The 19,061-nt window shown below is 52.2% G+C and overlaps 2 protein-coding genes across 14 annotated transcripts in view; one reads left to right on the top strand and one right to left on the bottom strand.

Moving 5' to 3' along the window:
- The window catches only part of CIITA (class II major histocompatibility complex transactivator), a 47,725-nt gene extending 39,608 nt beyond the window's left edge, over positions 1-8,117 (top strand). For 9 of the 13 annotated variants that reach the window (XM_024744592.1, XM_024744597.1, XM_024744599.1 and 6 more), the window contains 7 exons: positions 887-967; positions 1,540-1,632; positions 2,827-2,913; positions 5,326-5,409; positions 5,587-5,670; positions 6,738-6,844; positions 7,406-8,117. In XM_024744592.1, coding sequence (XP_024600360.1) covers positions 887-967; positions 1,540-1,632; positions 2,827-2,913; positions 5,326-5,409; positions 5,587-5,670; positions 6,738-6,813 — 505 coding nt within the window. In that variant the 3' untranslated portion in view covers positions 6,814-6,844; positions 7,406-8,117. Of the gene's footprint in view, positions 1-886; positions 968-1,539; positions 1,633-2,826; positions 2,914-5,325; positions 5,410-5,554; positions 5,671-6,737; positions 6,850-7,405 lie in introns of those variants that run through there. The other 4 variants (XR_003003212.1, XM_024744593.1, XM_024744594.1 and 1 more) reach the window with 4 other exon arrangements.
- Positions 8,118-11,412: 3,295 nt separating this feature from the next.
- The window catches only part of DEXI (Dexi homolog), a 12,802-nt gene continuing 5,153 nt past the window's right edge, over positions 11,413-19,061 (bottom strand). Inside the window, exon 2 of the mRNA XM_024744604.1 lies at positions 11,413-12,010. The gene's annotated coding sequence lies outside the window, so the exon portion shown is untranslated. The remainder of the gene's footprint in view (positions 12,011-19,061) is intronic.

Genomic DNA, 19,061 nt, shown 5'->3' with positions numbered 1-19,061 from the left:
AAGTGAAATAACTGCTGCTGACACCATAATTTTATTAAAAATGAACAATTTTAATGTCAAAAAAGTTCAAAGGATGTAATTTCAGAATAAAAGACTGTGCTTTACACTGAGTACACTTAGCCATATTTTAAAAACAGGGACTTCCCTGGCGGTCCAGTGGTTAAGACTCTGTACTTCCAAGGCAGGGGCCGTGGGTTTGATCCCTGGTCGGGGAACTGAAATCTCACATGCTGCGTGGCATGGCCAAAAATTAAGAAAAAAAAAAAAAAGGAACAAAGAAAAGAAAAAAAAATAGCCCTCTGTTGTCTTTATTTTTCTCATTCTCTCGAAATCTGGTCTAAATGTCCATCCAGGCTGTGTGACCTTGTATGAGTTCATTAACCTCTCTGTGCCTCAGTTTCCCCATCTGTAAAATGGGGATAAGAAGTGCTCTTAGCTCAGAGTCATTGTGAGGATTAAATGAGGTCTGATCTGAGTGATGGGCCCAGTGTGTTCCTGGCACATAAAAAGTGCTCAAGAAATGGTTCTATTTGTTGTTAAAAAGCAATGGCAAATAAGTAAACCATCTTTCTCATCACTGGTGGTGGTCCTCAGGCCAGCATTTGGGAACCACTTCCCCAGGCCAGGGTGGGAGAAGGGTGCATGTGGATGTCAGCAGGAGTAAGAACTGGCTCCCCACTCAGAGATGAAAGATGGGGAGCCCCCAGCTGGGAGCCCAGATGGCCTCTTGAGTGGGCTTTGTGAAATGTGCCTGAAGCAGAAGGGATTGGGGTCCCACCAGGTGGAGCTGGGGGTAGTTAAGCCCTCAGATGGGCCTGCCTTCTGTGGGGTCCAGTAGAGGGGCCATGACTGCTTCAGGGTCTTAACTCTGCTCTTTGCCTTCTAGGCTGGGCCCCATCTTGGGCCCTCAGGCTTTTCCCAAACTGGTGAAGATCCTTGAGGCCTTTTCTTCCCTTCAGCATCTGGAGTGAGTATAGACCCCGGAATCCCTCCTGGAGACACTGGGCTTTGACAACCCCAAACCCTGGCCTTGTTTGTCCCTTTCTCTCTCTCTCTGTGTCCTGCTGCTTCCTCAGTGTGGCTGGTGTGAGTGACCAGATGCCCCCACTGCAGGGAAGCGATGGCAGAAGGAAATCCCCAACAATAAAAATAGGTTGAATCCTTTCGAGATCTTCGAAACTCTTTTCCCCTCATGTGCTGCTCCCAGCAATCCCATGGGGAGGCAGGGTCGGGGAACATGATCCCATTGTACACCTGAGGTCTCTAGAGGTTAAGGAAGTTGCTCCAGCTCATGGGGCTGCCAGGAAGGAAAACAGTGATTCAGGTCCATGGGTACTTAGGGCCCTGTCCACTTGTTGGCCTGGCAGTCCCAGGTGATGACGATTTGCTCTCAAATGCTCGGAGTTGCAGCTGCATGTGGCCATGGTGTGTCCAGGGGTGGGAGCATGGGAGGAAGCCACTGCTGGGTCGGAGGGTGGGGAAGAATCGGGTGGCCTCCAGGGTGCTGGCTGATGGCCCCCAATCTGATTCCATCTGCAGCCTGGACTCGCTGAGTGAGAACAAGATCGGGGATGAGGGTGTTGCCCAGCTCTCGGCCACCTTCCCTCAGCTGAAGGCCCTGGAGACGCTCAAGTGAGTGCGCTGGGCCGGCCCTTCCTGCTGCATTTGTCCCCAAAGTCCAGCTTTTTTATTCTTTCATTCACTCATCCATTCAATCGTGCATTCGTTTAATCATCCACCCATTCATTCATTCAATCATTTCTTTAATCAGCCATTCAACCAATCATTTATTCATTTAATCAACAAATACGTAAGAAGCACTTACTGTGTACAGACACCATTCAAGGCCCTGGAGAGCCAGCTTTAAACAAAGCAAAGCCCCTGACTTCAGGGATCTTCTAGGGAGGAGACGCAGTAAACAAGCAAACAAGCATCCATAATTATGAAGTGTACAGTAATGACTGTGAGCAATGTTTAGTGAGAGAAAGACTGGGGAGGTGAGACAGGAGAGATAGATTAGGATTTATCAGTAACACATTATTATCAAAATAGTGAATTTCTATTAAAAAAAAACTGTTCTGGGTTTGGGAAATAGCAGATGGATATGATACAGGAGGGTCAACATGATTTTTTACTGAACCTAGAGGGATCATCAAAATCTACCCACACTCTACTCCACAACCATGATCAGGGCAGCCATAGGACTCACCAGAATTCACTTAGGGATTTCCTTGATGGTAGGACACTGAGACTCATTAAGTAATTTATAGTGTTTAAGGAAACAGAGTAAGCTAGATTTCCCTCCCTTCGTCCTTCCTTACATCCTCCCTCCCTCCCTCCATTTCCCTCTCTCTCCCACCTTTCCTTCCTTCCTTTTTTACCCCACTTAAATATTTTCTGAGCACCTACTATGTGCTTGGCGTGGCTGTAGGCACAGGGATAGAGTAATGAACAGACTCGACCCCTCACCTCGTGGAGTCCACGTCATTAAACAAATAATGTAAACCCTTATGTAATGACAGTGCTGAAAAGTGGTCCAAAGGGAAAAGAATGGATGCTACATCTGCACCCTCACCCCATCATTCCACTCAGCCTCAGGGTGTGACTGCATCATTTTACTGATTTAGCCCAAGTCTACCCATAGCGCCCTCACACAGTTCAGCACCCACGACACTTATCCAGGTAGAATGTCCTGTGCTTGCTGCCCTGGGATGCCCTGTGAGGAAGCAGGGGTTCCCAGCCCTGCCGGAGCCTGGGGTGATGGACACTGATGGGGAAGGGCATTCAGGTTTGGCCCTGAGCCCTCCCCTTGTTGTACTCCCGCAGTTTGTCCCAGAACAATATCACTGACTTGGGTGCCTGCAAGCTGGCGGAGGCCCTGCCCTTGCTGGCTGCGTCCCTCCTCAGGCTGAGGTGAGTGGGGCCCTCTATTGGTCAGGTGCTGAGCTGGTGGGCTGGAGGGCGGGCAGAGAACCCCCTCGGTGGCAGCTGTAAGGTCCAACACTGGGACCCTGAAAGCAATCACTACACATCAGTGTTGCACAACTTGGTGGGGGTAGGGAGTGGGGGGCGCCGACCTAAAATCCAACATGAACACACACCCCTGGAGTTGGGTGATGCCACCGCCCTGAACGAGATTAGCAGCCCCTGGGGAAGGGCATCTGGCACTCTGGGCAAATCACTTACTCATCTCGAGCCTCTGTTTCCTCATCTGGAAAATGGGTACCATCCCAATAGCCTATGGAAAGCGCTTGGTGCAATGCCTGGCTCTGGTGCTTAATAAATCTTGGTCCTCTTTCCCCAGGGCATGGCAGGACTGGGCCTTTTCTGGAGTCCGGGGTGGTTTCTAGAATGCTGACTATGCACAGGTAGCCTTGGCTGGCTCTTGTCATGCACACATCACTCTGTGCCTACACTGTCACCTCCTGGCGGGCCTTGGAATAGCACATTCTTGCTTTTGCTTACTTCCAGCCTGGTGCCTGGTGGTTCCCTGGGACTAATGGGTCCTTCCAGCCCATTATCCTTCCAGCCAGGGTCCCTGAGTGCAGCTGTATAGGTTGTGTGCTGTGCAGTTTGTAGTCTATGTGATTGGCACGCCCTAGAGTTGTGAGGGTATCTAATATTCTCTAATATCAACCATGGGCCAGAACCTGTGCTAGAAACTAGAGATACAGCTATGAACAAAACCAGGGTGGGTCTTGCTTTCAAGTTCCTTGCATAATAAATAAGCAAGCACGTGCATAAACAAAGTGTTTAAAATGCTGATTCATGCTGGGAATGAGGAAACTAACAAAGGCCCCAGAGGGTACAATAGGGAGTACTGAATTCACCAGGGAGGTCAGGAGATCCCTGAGGAGGTGACCCTCCCCCTTCTGTGGGATGCTCTCAGGGAAAAGCATTCCAGGGAGAGGGAACAGTAGAGGCAAAGGCCCTGAGGTGGGAATGAGGTTGGGTCTTTGAGGGCCAGAAGGGGGGCCTCTGTGTCTGGCTATAGGGAATGAGGGACAGAGGGTGGGAGATAAGGCGGGAGAGGTCAGGGAAGGCCAGATCATGCAGGGAGACCCTTGCAGGCCAGGAGAGTGGTTGGGGGTTTTTCCATTGTGAATGGAGAAGCAGGTGGGGCATGTGGAGGTGATATGTGATCTGATTGACACTTTAAGAAACCTCATATTGGGGGTTCCCTGGTGGCCTAGTGGTTAGGATTCCACGCTTTCACTGCTGTGGCCTGGGTTCAGTCCCTGGTCGGGGAACTGAGATCCTGCAAACTGTGCAGCATGGCCAAAAAACAAAGGAACCTCATATTTTATGGACTGTAAGATGCCATCCATTTGTAAGACACCATTAAGGGGACAAAATTCTGCCAATTAAATGACACCCATTGATTATCAGACACATCCTGATCACAATGATTTTCAAATGTGAACATGGACATCTTGGCATCAGTGAAATATGGGAAGAATCCTCTTCCTGTGGGTGAGGAAGGGCCTCCTGGTTCTAAGATCCATCCCAGGAAGGGATTGTGAAACCCCTACCTGGTTCCTGCCCTGGTACCGGCCGACCCGTGACATCAGGGGTTCCTGGAGTTTAGCTTGAATCCACTTTGCTGCAGTGCAGACTTGCTGCTTTTACATGCAGCCCTGCAGTGTTGCTCTGAGGCTGCGTCAAGGCAAAGTCACGGCCTTGAAATTAGAACCATGGCTGCACCTGGCTTGTTAAAAGGACGCTCGTTAATGAATATACAGCTTAAGTTGGCACCAGTGGAGGTGTCGTGCTATTTCTGACACTGCTGATGGTGACTGAATATATCATAGAAACCCGAGCCTGCCCAGTGACTCTGGGTTTCTCTCTCTCCTGCTATTCCCGATGCTGCCCCACACCCCACAGTAACTTGTATAACCGTCACAAACCCCCTTGGGAGGTATAATAACCATAGTTAACATGTAGTTCATTCCACATGTCAGGCCCTGTTCTGGGTGTTTTACCAACATTAACTCATTTACTCCTCCCCACAATTACTCTATCACGCCCATTTTATGGAGGAGCAAACTGAGTCACAGGGGAGCTGAGTAACTCGCCAAAGATCAGACAGGCAGCAAGCCACAGAGCTGGGATTTGAACTTGGGCTGTTTCAGATGGGAAGCTACCTCCACTTAGTCCTGCTGCTTCCCTGAACCCACTGAGTGACCACAGAGAAGCAGCCTCAACTCTCTGGGCCTCAGTTTCCCCTTCTGTTAAATGGGGCAGTAATTCTGGCTGGGTGTGGCTCTCCCTGGGCCCTGACCCCCCAGCACCCCCGGCCCCTGCCCTGACCTCTTTCTCCGGCAGCTTGTACAATAACTGCATCTGCGATGTGGGAGCTGAGAGCCTGGCACACGTGCTTCCAGACATGGTGTCCCTCCGGGTGCTGGAGTGAGTGTGGGAACCTGGGCAGTGGGGGTGGGGCCAGGACTTGGGAGGACCAGGGTCTCCTGCTGGCATCATGGGAAGGGCTGGGCTGAGGTCTGGTTGTCGAGAGCGTGGTGATGACCTTGGTCTGGGGCTTATTGGTCCCCAGGGCCAGGATCCACAATGGGTTTCTCTTCCCAGTGTCCAGTACAACAAGTTCACAGCTGCCGGGGCCCAGCAGCTCACTGCCAGCCTGAGAAAGTGCCCTCACGTGGAGAAGCTGGCGTAAGTCTCAGCAGTGGTGGAGGGAGACTCAGTGTGTGGTTCACCTTGTGAGCCCTGAGCTCAAATCCCGCTCTGTCCCTCACCAGCGTTCAACCTTGGGCAAGCAGACACATCAACCCTCTGGACCTAGTTTCTTTTCTTCTTCTTTTTTTTTTTTTTCTTTTGGCAACGCTGCATGGCTTGCGGTATCTTAGTTCCCGGACCAGGGATTGAACCTGGGCCCTCAGCAGTGAGAGCGCCAAGTCCTAACCACTGGACCGCAGGGAAGTCCCTGGCCCCAGTTTCTTCGTCTGTAAAATGGGAGTGACAATAATATTTACCCCCTATTTAAATATTTATATTTAAATTGTGGGGTTTAAATTTGTCAATATACTCAGAAGAGTGTCTGGTACACAAAAATGTTCTAGGGGCTTCCCTGGTGGCGCAGTGGTTGAGAGTCCGCCTGCCGATGCAGGGGACACGGGTTCGTGCCCCGGTCCGGGAGGATCCCGCGTGCCGCGGAGCGGCTGGGCCCGTGAGCCATGGCCGCTGAGCCTGCGCGTCCGGAGCCTGTGCTCCGCAACGGGAGAGGCCACAGCAGTGAGAGGCCCGCGTACCGCAAAAACAAAACAAAACAAAACAAAAAAAATGTTCTATATACTAGGCTGAACAATATGAAATCGCTTATATTCAACCATTTTCGACCTACACACCTGGCCATTTCATATGGTTGAAACTTATTTATTATTACATCACTATGATGTCTACTGTCCAGTACTGTACTTTATTGTCTTTCAAAGCACTTTTGTCTACATAATCACTCATATCTTCTAGGAGGGATAGGGTGGCTCTTGTAAGACCCATTTTGCAGATGAGGAGAATAAGACACAGATAGGTTAACTAAACTTTTTGAGATCACACAGCAAGTCAGTGGCAGAATCAGTTTTTAAAAAGGGGTCTTGGGGCTCCTAGGCCTCTGGTGTCCCCATGACCCCACACTAGGCTAGGTGGGAGGAGGGATTTGGGGGCAGCTTGCGTTGGGACCACCCCCTCTCCTCTAACCTCTGTGTGCCATGCCCCCATCACAGGATGTGGACACCCACCATCCCTTTTGGCGTCCAGGAACACCTGCAGCAGCTGGACTCAAGGATCATCCTGAGATGATCCAGGCTGTGCCTGGGACAAGGTAACTGAGGTGAGCTTTGAAGGGGAGAACCACGGGGGTCCCTGGGGACAGTGTCCTGTGAAGTCAGAATCCATAAAAGGTGGGCGGGGCAGCAGGTGGGAGCTGGGTGACAACTCCTGGACCATGTGCCATCTGGGCCCACCCCGTATCCCCCTGTGCTGGGCTCGGTGCGGTGTCTTCTAAAGGCTTTGAGGACTTGGGCTCTGAGGATCCTCCCTATGGGCAGGCGTGGGACCCGGGGAAGGACAGGTGGGTCAGCCGTGCACGTCCCACAGCCCTCAGCATTGGGAAGGTCTGCCTTCGAGGACTCCCCAGCCATCCCGGCTGCTGTTTCAACCTGTCGGCTGCCCCGATGCCCGGCATTGTTTTCATAGGAATTTGCTCTACCAGTTTCCTGCCTCTCTCTGTGAGGATGACTGTCCCCTCACTTCCATGCTCCCCCGACCTGGGACATCCCCCTCCTCCATTCCTCCCATCCCTCCCATCCCCAATCTCGACTGCACTTTATCCATGTGTTAAACTGCCCTGTCCTAAAGCTTCCTGATCTCCACCCATCCTGACCTCTCACAGCATGTTCTCCGAGGACACTGACCATGCTGGACCCTGACCTGGTTATTTGTGGACACAGCTCTTCTTGGGCTGTTTCCCGTGAGCCTCGGCATCCTGGTGCCCAGCCCTGGTGGCTCAGAGTCGGCCCCTGCCCAGCTGTGGAAAGGACCCATGGCCTGTTCTGTGAACAGACCCAGGCCCGGCCCTAGGCTCCTTCGGAGAGCAGGTTGATGTCAGCCCTGCTCAGCCACTGCAGCCCTGGCAGATGGGCCAGTGCCTGGTGGCAGCTGCTGTGCACCCAAGAGCCCTGAGGCATTCCCTGCAGGACACTGCAGACAGCTGTGGCCAGGCCAGAGAGAGGGATGAAGCGGCCACATCCCCACCTGCCCAGGTCCCTGCCAGCCTGGGGAGAAAGCACTGCTCCACACTGCTCTCCTAAAGGGCAAGATCTGAGGATACCAGCGACCATCCCCTGCCTGCTGACTTCCCAAACCATGACCGGCTGGGATTCTACAGCAACTGCCTTCTGTCTCTGGGACTCACAGGTTTGCACTAACTTTGTTTGCCGAGGCCAAATCTAGGCCTGGCCAGACACACTGGACCTTAGCAGGAAAAGAGCTGATGGTACACTAACAGAGGAGGGGAGGGGCGATGGACTGGAACCACGTCTACCTTTTTGCCTTCATTTCCTGTGTCTTTTTTCACTACATGATAAATGGCTCATTTAATCCCACAGGCAGGTCCTGTGTTTGAGTTTATACCGTGCTTACCATTTTGGATGCCCACTCTTCCGGCTAGCTAATGCGTCACAAACCGCCCCAAAACGCAGTGGCTTACAACAGCACACACGTTTATTCTGCTCACACACCTGTCTTTGGGCAGGGCTTGGCGGGGACAGCTCGTCTCTGCCCCACTCAGCGTCAGCTGAGGTTGTCTGGAGGCTCAGTCACGCATATGTCTGGCACCCGATGCTGCCCAGCGGCTGGGGGCCTTGGTTCCTCTAAGGAAGTGGCAGGGGGACTCTCCCTGTGGGCGAGTTTGGGCTTCCTCACAGCATGGTGGCTGCGTTGAAGGGTGATCACCCCAAGAGGAAGAAAGGTTGCGGGGGCAGAGGAGACCGAGACCATGGGGAACAGCCCTGCCCTTTCTGTAACCCAGCCTTAGAAGCTGTCACACAGCATCACTTCTGCCGTATTCTACGGCAAGTTGACGGAGGCCCTTGCTCTCTTGCCCTCCCCACCCCCCTCAGCCCAACACACACAGCAGAGTCCACTTCGGCTCAAGTCCTGTCTTTCGGGAAAGGATTTTCTCTATGGCTTCCTACCATTCATTGGAAAATTCATTATTTGGGGGTCAGCAAGGCTGAAGCACCGTGAGCCTTGCAGAGTGTTTTCCTCTGTCTCTGATCCTCTGCTCTACCCTGGGAGTCGTTTCTTAGCTGAGCTGGAATCCGGCCCTGGCCACGGCAAGCCTGGAAGGGACTTGGCCGCTTTGCTGTCTACACTGAGAGCTGCCAGGTCGCTGTTGTTTTTCACTGGGGCACGGCTGGCTCGGTCAGAAGCCCTGATTTGGGACAACTTGGCCCTCTGCTGGTGGCTGTGGGAGCTGTCTGTGCTCCAGTGCACCAGCCCTGATGCCTGGTTCCTCAAACTCTCCTACTCTTCCCAGTAAGTGGGTGTTGGGGGTTGGGAGGGTCAGAGGGATTCTGACCCCGCTGCCCCGCTGGCAATCCTCGCAGAAAGGTAGTGCCTTCCGCCTTGGTCCAGTGGCTAAGGGCATCAGGCCTTGTAGCTGGGCCATCACCCCTCAGGGTGTGCCTGCATTTGTGGACCTTGTAGAGTCCACGGAACTCCCACTTGTGCAGCCACAGGAAGACAGTCTCCTTCTGATCCAGGCATCTACGGCACCCTTCAGCCAGGCGGGGTGGGCACAACTGTCCCCACTGCTTTTGGTCTGTTCAGAGGTGATACAATGAGGTCAGAGGCTGTAATTATTCATAGTAATGACTTTAAATGATAGCTACCACTTATTAAATGAGTTGATACACGTAAAGTGCTTATCACAGCACAAGGGACACAGTAAGTGCTCAATAGATATTAGCACGTATTATTACTTTGTGCCAAAGTGCTGAGCCCCTTCCCCCTACCAAGAGGGACCACGGTGTAGGGTCAAGCATCTCAGACTCTAGAGCTAGACTGCTTGGGCTCAGTGTCCAGCTCACCACTCACTTGTGCAAATTACTTCTCTGTGCCTCAGTCTCCTCATGTGTAAAATGGGCATAATCACAGTACCTTCTTCATGGGGTTACGTGGAGATTCAATGAGCAAAAATGCTGAGAACAAGAGCCTGGCATCCGGTTCCCTACGTGTGGGCGGCCATTATTACACACATCCGTGTGTTTCATTCTCACCTCTGCCTGGACTGTTTTCCCAGCTCTTCACATGGCCTGCAGGACTCAGTTTAAAGGACAGCCCCTCAGGACGGTAGTAAATGCAGACACCCCTCCCCCGGCCTATCCCGTCACTAGTTTATCTTTTTCACACTTATTTGTTGTGTTGTCTGCTCTCGTCCTAGGATGTGAGCTCCAAGAGTGCAGGTAACCTGTTTGTTCACTGCTGTGCGGAGGCACGGCACCCTCTGCACCCAGCAAGGGGCCTGCACATAGTAAGGGCTCAATAAATATTTGTGGAATGAACGAATAATTCACCACAACTTTGCTTTCTTTATTTGCTGTATTCATGCCACAAATATATAGTGACATCGTGGTGTACTCAGTAAAATGCTCAAGGTCCCTGCTCTGTTAAATCTTGTATTTTAGTAAGTTTAAGAAACTCCCTGGGCAGGGCTGCCGGGTGTGGTTGGGCAGTCTGTGCACTGCACAAGGCGCCTGGACATGGGAGCAAATGGGGTCTGCAATCCAGTCTGGGCTCTGCTTGCCAAGCTGTGAGTCCTGGCGTGGAGCAGTGTCTGCCCAGAGGGGCACCTTTGTCATTAACACAAACTCATCTTATGAGGTGGGTAAATGACTGTCCCCACGTCACAGATGTGACTTGCCTAAGGTCACACTCCTGTAAAAGAGGGAGTCAAGATACAAACTCCACTTCTGACTTCTCTGGAGGGTCACTCTGCAGGCATAGGCACCGGAATTGCAGGCAAATGCTGGAATTGCTCCCCATTTGCTGGGTGGGAGAAGTGATGCCCAGAGGAATCAAGGCAGCTGACGTCTGGAGTCACACTGTCCATTGACGGCATGATTCCACGTTCAGTGGACTTCAAGGCCATGCACCTTTTAAACCCTTGCCTTTCCCCTCAGGCCTCTCTCCCAAAGAAATGTCTCCCTTCTCCTGCTCCCCTTTGTCTTGAATGTCTTCCAGTTCACATTTCTTAGCAACCCTTCTTAGAATCACACGAAGACAGGTGGTATGTAACTGCCTTCTCGAGTTCTGCTGGACCTTTCCTCTCCCACACCTTGGTCTCCTCACCTGTAGAATGGAGCTGACCACCCATTCCTTGTTCAACACAGTATATACATGAAGGTACTTTGAAAAACATCAGCTGTTCTGCAAACGGGGAGAATTACTGCACGTGGACCCAACTTCAGTCGTTCGTTTGCTCCTTCCCTTACCTGCCCACTCCCCTCATCTTTAGGGGAGATCTACCATGTGCCCAGCACAGGGGATCCCCACCTCCGACTGCTCTGGGATTCAGGCCTGATTTTCAGCTTGGCCACCAGGCCTTTCCCTCCACAACCAAGGTGGGCCCTTGCTTGTCAGGCTCGTGGAAGCCAGGAGGGGGCCGGGTTGGGACTCGGACACCAATGCAGCTTGGACAGACTCTCCAAACCCCACTGGATCTCCAACTGGGGAGGCCCTGACCCTTCTGCCCTTTCTCAACCGTGAGGTTCTCCGTAAGGACTCCTTTCCGGAATCTCAAAGGAAAAGAACAAAACAAACACCCCCCACCCCCGCAGGGCCCCAGGGGTTGGAGTTGCATACATTTTTTTAATTGAAAGAAGTTAGCCTCCTAAGTATTGCTTTTACAGGTTTATCGAAGTCAAGTATTCATACCACTCACATTTTCGAAAAATATTTCTGGCTGGAGGAGCACTGTCCCCGGTGCAATGTATCAGTTCTGGCAACTTGATGGAGAGCAAACCATTTGAAATGAATGAGTCAAAACCCCACCCTCGGTCCCCCAGGTGTTCTTCTTTTCCTCTGAGTCACTCTCTGAAACAATGGCTGCATCTAAGCCCGGCCTCAGGCCAAACCGCGTTGGGCTTAGAGCTCCACTGGCATCAAACAGAGCTGGGAGTCGCTTTTGTGTGTGAAGTGTCCGCTCCGAAGATTAAGTGGGAGAAGCAGATGCAGCCGGGGGTGAAGAGCAGGGAGGCAGACTCTGGCTGGGTTCCTGTAAACATCCATTGCAACGGCGAAAGCTCGGAAGCCAAGGCAAGGCCGTTTGCGCGACGCTGCAGGCGGGCAAGGTCTCTGGGCGCCCCTGCCTTACCCTTTGGGCAGGGGCACGTGCCTTCCGGACCTCGGCACCCAGTCTCAATCTCTCTGTCCCACCATCCTGGGTCTGGACGGGCACCTCTCTGTTGGCACAGGGCTTTCGAGGGGAGCAGGCCTAACAAGAGGGACAGAGGGGCGTTACCAGCACAGAAGCACTGCCCCACCACCCAACTGGAGGCTCGAATTTGGGGAACCACCAGAAACCTCAGGCTGGGGGTGAGGTCCTATAATTTTTTATTAAAAAATTTTCATGAGTGTGTCCGATTTCTAAGGACCCTAGGCTGGAGAAGCGGTGCAATTTCACCTGGGAGAGGAAGGACTGTCACTATCCTGGGAGATAATCCCCAGGAGGGGGTATCCTGGGACCTGATGAAGGAGGGCAGCCAGCTCCAGGGTCACCCGGGGTCTGCTGGCTTACTTGAGCTCTAGGGCAGCTGAGTCAGCTCTGGGGAGCGGGCAGGGCTTGGCGGCAGCTCCCACCTTGCCCGGAAGATGCTTCGCAGCCTACAGGAAGGCTGTGGCCACAGCCAAGCTACTCAGCAGCCCCACTTGGCTCGTTCTCCCAGGACACAGCATCATCCCCAGCGCCTGGCTCCCTGCAGGTCCTCACTTACTGTTCCTTTCTCTCTCTAGGTCCAGCCGGGTGCTAAGATGTTTGCAGCATCTCGTAATCCCACGCCCACCCTCCCTACAGCCTCCACAAGTCCCGCCCCAGTTCTGAGCCTCACCTCTGCCAGCTCAGCCTACTTCCGCAAATGTCATTGAGCATCAGATAAAACGTATACATTAAACACAACGTGTATTATTGTTCATCAGGCGCTGCTGCTATTTGGGGCAGGACAATCCTCTGATGAGGTGGGGGCGGGGGAGGACCCGTTCTGGGCACTGCAGGAGGCTTAGCAGCATCCCTGGTCGCTGACTGCTAAGTGCCAGTAGCGTTCCCAGTCCCTGCGACAACTAAAAATGCCCCCTCACCCCATTTCCAGGGGCCACCCAATGGGGCAGAACTGCTTCCACTGAGAACCATGAATCCCCCCATTTTATAGGCTAAGAAACAGAGGTTCAGAGAAGCCAAAGCTGCATAACTGTGACAAGCAGGGCTGGCAGTGGACGAGTGACAGCGATGCAAACAATCACAGGGCAGCTACCACTTCCTGAGCTTCTACTGTGTGCCACGAGCCCTAGGCAGAGCATGGGTGCCTCACCCCATTTCCTCCACTCACCCTCCCAAGGCAGACTGACCTGGCAGCTTCCACCTGCAGGGACACCCCTCCTTGCCTGAGGCCTCTCCACCTGGAGAGCCTGCTTGGGCCCCAGGCTGCAAGGGCAGGCAGAGCTTCCCACAGCTGCCTTCCAACCAGTAACGGCCAGAAAGCTGGTGGATCAATACCCCAGCTCTCTCACCCAGTAGCTGGGATGACTCTGAGGCATATTCTCCATCTACACTGGTTCCCAGAGCTCCTGAGCAGGACTGAACCCAGGGCTGCGGTGGTAACCTGCTAGATGACACATCCCTTCCCTGTCTCACTGCCCACCTCCCGACCAGTAGTTCCTGGGATCAGCTCCCAAGTAAACAATTTTCACTTGAACCCTCGTCCCAGGGTCTGCTCCCCGGAGAGCATGCCTGACATGGAGCACTACAAAGGCCATTTCGTTCAACCCTCCCAACACTCCAGGAGTTAGGTACTATAATGATTCCATTTTACAGATGAAGACACTAAGGTTCAGAGAGGGTAAGAAACTGGTCTAAGGATGCTCAGCTCTCCAGGGCTTTGTCCTACTGGAGATCTTAAACACTACATAATCTCATACCTCCTGTGTGCCATGTCCTGAGCTGAGCACTGGGGACCCTAAGATGAGGGCAGCCTCTGCCTGTGACACACAATCTAGTGAGCAATTTTAGCCCAAGTTAACACGCTGACGCTGGAAAGAAGCACAGGAGACGGATGGAGCCCAGAGTCTGGGGAAGGCTGTGCACGAAGGACACGCCAGGTAGAGGGAGGGCTGGTGATCAGGACCTGGAACCTCCTGTAGTTTGGTTTGGGGTGGAGAGTAAGGGGTTGAAGGCTGGCCATGGGGGAGACATGGCTGGAGAGGTGAGCAGGGGTCAAATCGGCCAAGTTTCTTGTGTCCTCTGCCAGATTCATCTCCTAGTGTCAGCTAGGAACATGCCCTTCCACTACTCAGAGATCTTCCTCGGCTCCCACTGATGACACATGCAAGTCCTCTCATCCTTGGGCCCCATCCGGTCTCCCCACTGGACCTGGTAGGCGGGAGGGGAAGCCGGGGCTAAACCAGAGCATCAGAGAGCTCGGCCCTCCAGAAAGGTGTTCATGGGTTCCCCTCCTGTCCTGCCAGGAGCCCACCTTTGGCTGACCTCCCTCCTCCAAGGAGACTCTGGGGTTCCCTGTTGGGGTCAGCAGTGGTGCTGCCGAGAGCACTGGCATCCAGGAAAATGGAGCAGAACTGTTTATTCCGATACAGCATTACCAGGGCTCACTGCGCACTCTCCAAGGCAGGGGATGTTACTTGAGCTCATCTCAGACTTGGGCGAAAGGGCTGATAGAGAACATGGGACCACCCCTTGGAACAGGGACTCACTCCCCCCCACAATGCTCGTGATAGCAAACAGCACTGAGTCCCAGGCAAGCGTCAGTCTGGCTGGCGCGACTCTGTCACACGTGCTAACCTCCGATGGGAACAGGTGCAGAGCCTTGCAAGTGCCAGCTCCAGCTGGAATTCACTAACGCCCTCTCGTTCTCATTGTTTATCTGTAGGGTCACCTTCTATTTATGGCGAATGATGCCAGTTTTCCATTTCCGATAGTAATACTATAAAGTTCCTCTTTTTCCACAACGTTAATTTCACTTTAAAAAAAGCCTCCGGTTTAAAGACAATAACTGCTTAAGTAACTGTTCAGGCAACAAGCAGATAGCGCAGAAATTGTTGATGGTGTCATGTGAGGTTTGGGAGACCCTGATCTGAGCTGCTCACTCTACAGAGAATGAAGGGGCCCAGAGAGGGCGGTGACCTGCCCTAAGCCACACAGCACACCGAGGACAGAGATGTGGCCCCAGGCCTCTGTATCTGTGGGTGGAGGATATCCTGGGTCCTTTCCTCTGTGCCACACACCATTCCCTTTGCTCCCTTGATTACAGGTCTGGTCTCCTAGCAAACCAGCTGACATTTACCAAGTACTTGTGCTTGCCTTGTACTATCTGCTTTAACTCACGGCTTAGCTCATTTATTCCTCAAAACAACCCTAGGAGGCGGGGCCGAGGAGGACCATCATCCCTGAATTTCAGATGGGGCTCCGAGAGGTTACGCTTGTGACTGAGCAATGTCACACAGCTCGTAAATGGCAGAGCCAGGGTTTGAACCTCTGTGGTCTGACGCAACGTCTATCTCAGTTCCTCTCAGCATCTAGGTCATCTCTTTCCTTGGGCATCGGAAGCCCCGGGCTGAGAAGCATTCCGAGGCTGCAGCGTAAGAGTCCAGGCACTGGGTTCTCCAACCTCCTAACATCCTTAGAGCATGACTCACCAGCTATTGGCTTTGGCTGTTTTTCTTTCTTTCTGAAACTGTAACCTTTCATTCTAGGCCACTCCCCAGAGCTGGACAGAAGGAGTGGCTGGCTGACTGGTTTGTCATCAGAATGACAGCTGGGCACTTGATCCATTTTAAGAAGCAATGTCTCAGCTGGATACCCCTGTGGAGATGCTGCCTAGTTTGATTTGGCTTAAGGGAGAAAATGACCTTGTGTCTTAAAGGTGCTGGTGGGATGATGCTCTGGACCTGCTGGAAGAGGATTCTTTTGGCAGATGGGCCGTCCCACTGTCCTGCTCCCATGGGGTAGCCAGGGCAAGGTCTGGAATTGGCCCATCTCGAGTCATTCTGGCTCTGCCCCTTCCTAGCTGTGTGACCTCAGGCAAGTCACCTAGTCTCCCTGGAGCTGTGTCCCCATCTGAAACAACGCCTACCTCATCTGGCTGTTTGTTACGAGGATTATATGAAATTGTGTTGGTGGAATGCCTGCAATACCCAGTACACACGGCCCCTCCCCTCCGTGTCCCCACCTGTTCCCAGCTAGAAAACACACAGGGCAGGGGCGGGGGGTCTCCTCAGTGCAGGGGGCCTTCTGAAAGGGGCAGCCCTTTCCTCCTCCAAAGACCTTGCCTGCTAGACGCCCATGGCTATTCCTCTTTCTCAACGTACCAACCAGCCAATTAAAGTGGCTAAAGACAGATGTCACCCAGATATGATTTGCCCACTGTCTCCACTGCCGTCTCAGCGCCGGGCCACGCAACAGGAAGGCCTCTGCCTTGTCCGGTTGACGCGCGCGTGGCCTGAAGGTGTGGGAAAGGAGATCCTGCCTGTCTGCCTGGGTCCAGGTTCCTGATGGAAGCCAGTGTCCGGGCCAGTTTCTCCAGAGTTTCTGGATTATATGTCAGCTGTTGATGTTCCTCAGCCGTGGGTTCTGTGAAGATTCTTGGTCCAGTACGTGTCTCCAGCTGGCCTGCACCCCAGACTCAGTGAGGCCTTCTGAAGGGCAGCATCTGCCCAACACCTTCCTGAGTCCTGTCACAGCCAAGAACCACCTGGACTCCTATTTATTATTTTAAGTCAAGGCACTTCTTTCCTCAAACTCCAAAATTTTCAAAGGAATCTTTATGTCACTATCATGAATAAAAAACAGTATCATTTATCATAAACAGAAAGCAACACTAAAAATAAATGATGAAAATGAAACCATTAACTCTAGCCAGATACCCCTGGCCTGCAAAAAGAGAGCCTGGGCCTGGTTTCTCTGCTCAAAAGGGAAAGGTAGCAAGTGCCCAAGAGGGGGCAGGACACCGACAGGTGGGTCACACTAGGCTTTGGTGTATTCACTGCCTCCCGGGGATGCCTGTGACCTGAGGACGCCTGAGGACCTCACTGAGGGAAGCACTGGGAATGTGGCCAGGAGGCCCCGCTCGTCCACCTCACAGCCTGGTATCTAGGGCAAGGCCCTGAACCTCCCCTAGCCTCAGTTTTCGGCCCTGTCTAATGGAGCTAATGAGCGCCGTGCTGCCTGCTTTATGGGGTGACGCTCAGGGGAAGCTAAGTCCCCTGTCAGGAAGGATTCCCGGGAATGGAGCCTGCCCCTTTGGGGGTGACTGAAACTGGAACCTGCTCCCAGCCACCCCCAGGCTTGGGGCAGGGTCTGACAACTATGAGGGCACCAGCATCACCTGGGCTCCCAGGCACCAGTTATCACGGCCCTCGGGCTCCTTCAAAGGCTGCCCACACAGACACACCCTCCTTGGTAACTGGCCCTCACACAGAGGAAGGGGGCCTGAGAAAGGGGAAGGTTTCCCGGGCCAAGCCTCCTCTGGGTGTGACACGCCACCAACACTGATGGCATCATTAAGAACCAACTACACGACCATCAGCATCTCATCTAATGTGCATGAGCCCTTCAGCAGGTACTAACTACTATCCTCCCCATTTTACAGAGAAGGAAACTGAGGCTTGGGGAGGTGAAGTCACTCGTCCAAGGTGTTGGTGGAGCTGGGATTTAAACCCAAGTCTGTCTGACTTCAAAGCCTCGAAGCACCAGTCTTAGGGGGTACATGGAGATGGCCTGAGATAACGCTGAGACACACCCAGTGAGCTAGTGATTGGCTTTTCTTCGGTTCTTAGCCGATCTTTATGATTACTTGGACAAGAAAGTTTCACTTTGGTGCCGGAGTTTATCATGTGACAGTTGCTAACCTGACTTTTTAACAAAGAACCAGGGGCCCTGCGCCTTTAGCTGGCTTCAGTAATTGGCCAGAAGTTAATGACTTTGGCACTTAGTATTTTTATCCATGCCAAGTGACGCTGGTTTTCTCTTTTCAGTGACATAAACGTTCTTTTAAAAATAAATTCACACACAAAAAGTAGATTTTTAAAAAAGGAAGCACTAAAACGAGTGTACTTAAACTATAAAGGGAAGAACAGTAACTCTGCAGTGGAGAGAGCTGGCAGACAAGACCTTAGCCAAGTGGTCAGCATTAACATCGCCAGTAATGAGTGATGACAGACATCACGTGTCCCCCAATACGATGCACTCAGGACACACACTCACATCTCTGCGGTATTCCTGCCAAAAATGCACCATCCGAATCTAATCTCAAGAGTAAACATCAGACAAACCCAAACTGAGAGAAAATCTACAAAATACCAGACTTGTACTCTTGGACTTCCCTGGCAGTCCAGTGGTTAAGACTCCGAGCTTCCACTGCAGGGGGCACAGGTTCGATCCCTGGTCGGGGAACTAAGATCCCACATGCCGCGTAGCACACCCAAAAAATAAATTAAAAAAACACCAGACTTGTACTCTTCAAAAATGTCAGTCATGAAAGATACACAGACTGAGGGACTGTTCAGACTGAAGACGGCACAAGAGACGTGACAAGTGATACAAAGCGTGATCTGGGGTTGGATCCTGGACCTCAACTGCCCCCCGCCCCCACCCACCCCTTTTTACTGTGAAAGGCCACTATTGGGACAATTGATGCAATCTGAATGGTCATAGCTTAGATTGGTCATATGATTGTATCAATGTTACATTTGCCGATTTTGACAGTTGTATTGTGATTATGTAAGTGAATGTCCTTGTTCTAAGGAAATACACACTGAAATATTTAGGAGAAAAGGAACATAATGTCTGCAATCCATTTTCAAAAATGGTTCAGAAAAATATATATACATGTGCGCACAGAGTGAGCATTTTGCATACATGAGCGAACGTGGCAAATGTGAATTGATGCAATTGGTGCATTTTTTGTGAAGTGTATAAGGGAATTCTTTGCAACTTTTGTGTAATTATGAAATTATCTCAAAATAAAGCTTAAAAAAAACCTCAGAAAAAGGAGTGAGAGTACATATGAGGCAGGCCTGGTAGAGCCAGGTGAGTGGTGCTCCAAGGATGGAGGTTGGGAGTCCCTCTCTGGAGGCCCCCTGCACCCTCTGTCAGCACTGGGTCAGAAGGCTCCGCTGTCTTACTCACTTTGTACCCCTGGACCCTCACTGTCCCTTTCTGAGCCTCAGTTCCTTTATTTGAGAGATGGGGATGAGGATTCCTGTCCCTTTTATTGTGATCTTGGTTTCCCAAAAGCAAAATATGCCTTCAGGAGTCCCGG

This window comes from Neophocaena asiaeorientalis, unplaced genomic scaffold, assembly GCF_003031525.2.
Source record: "Neophocaena asiaeorientalis asiaeorientalis breed wild unplaced genomic scaffold, Neophocaena_asiaeorientalis_V1.1 scaffold91, whole genome shotgun sequence".
Lineage (NCBI taxonomy): Eukaryota > Metazoa > Chordata > Mammalia > Artiodactyla > Phocoenidae > Neophocaena > Neophocaena asiaeorientalis.
This window is presented reverse-complemented; position numbering and strand designations above follow the sequence as displayed.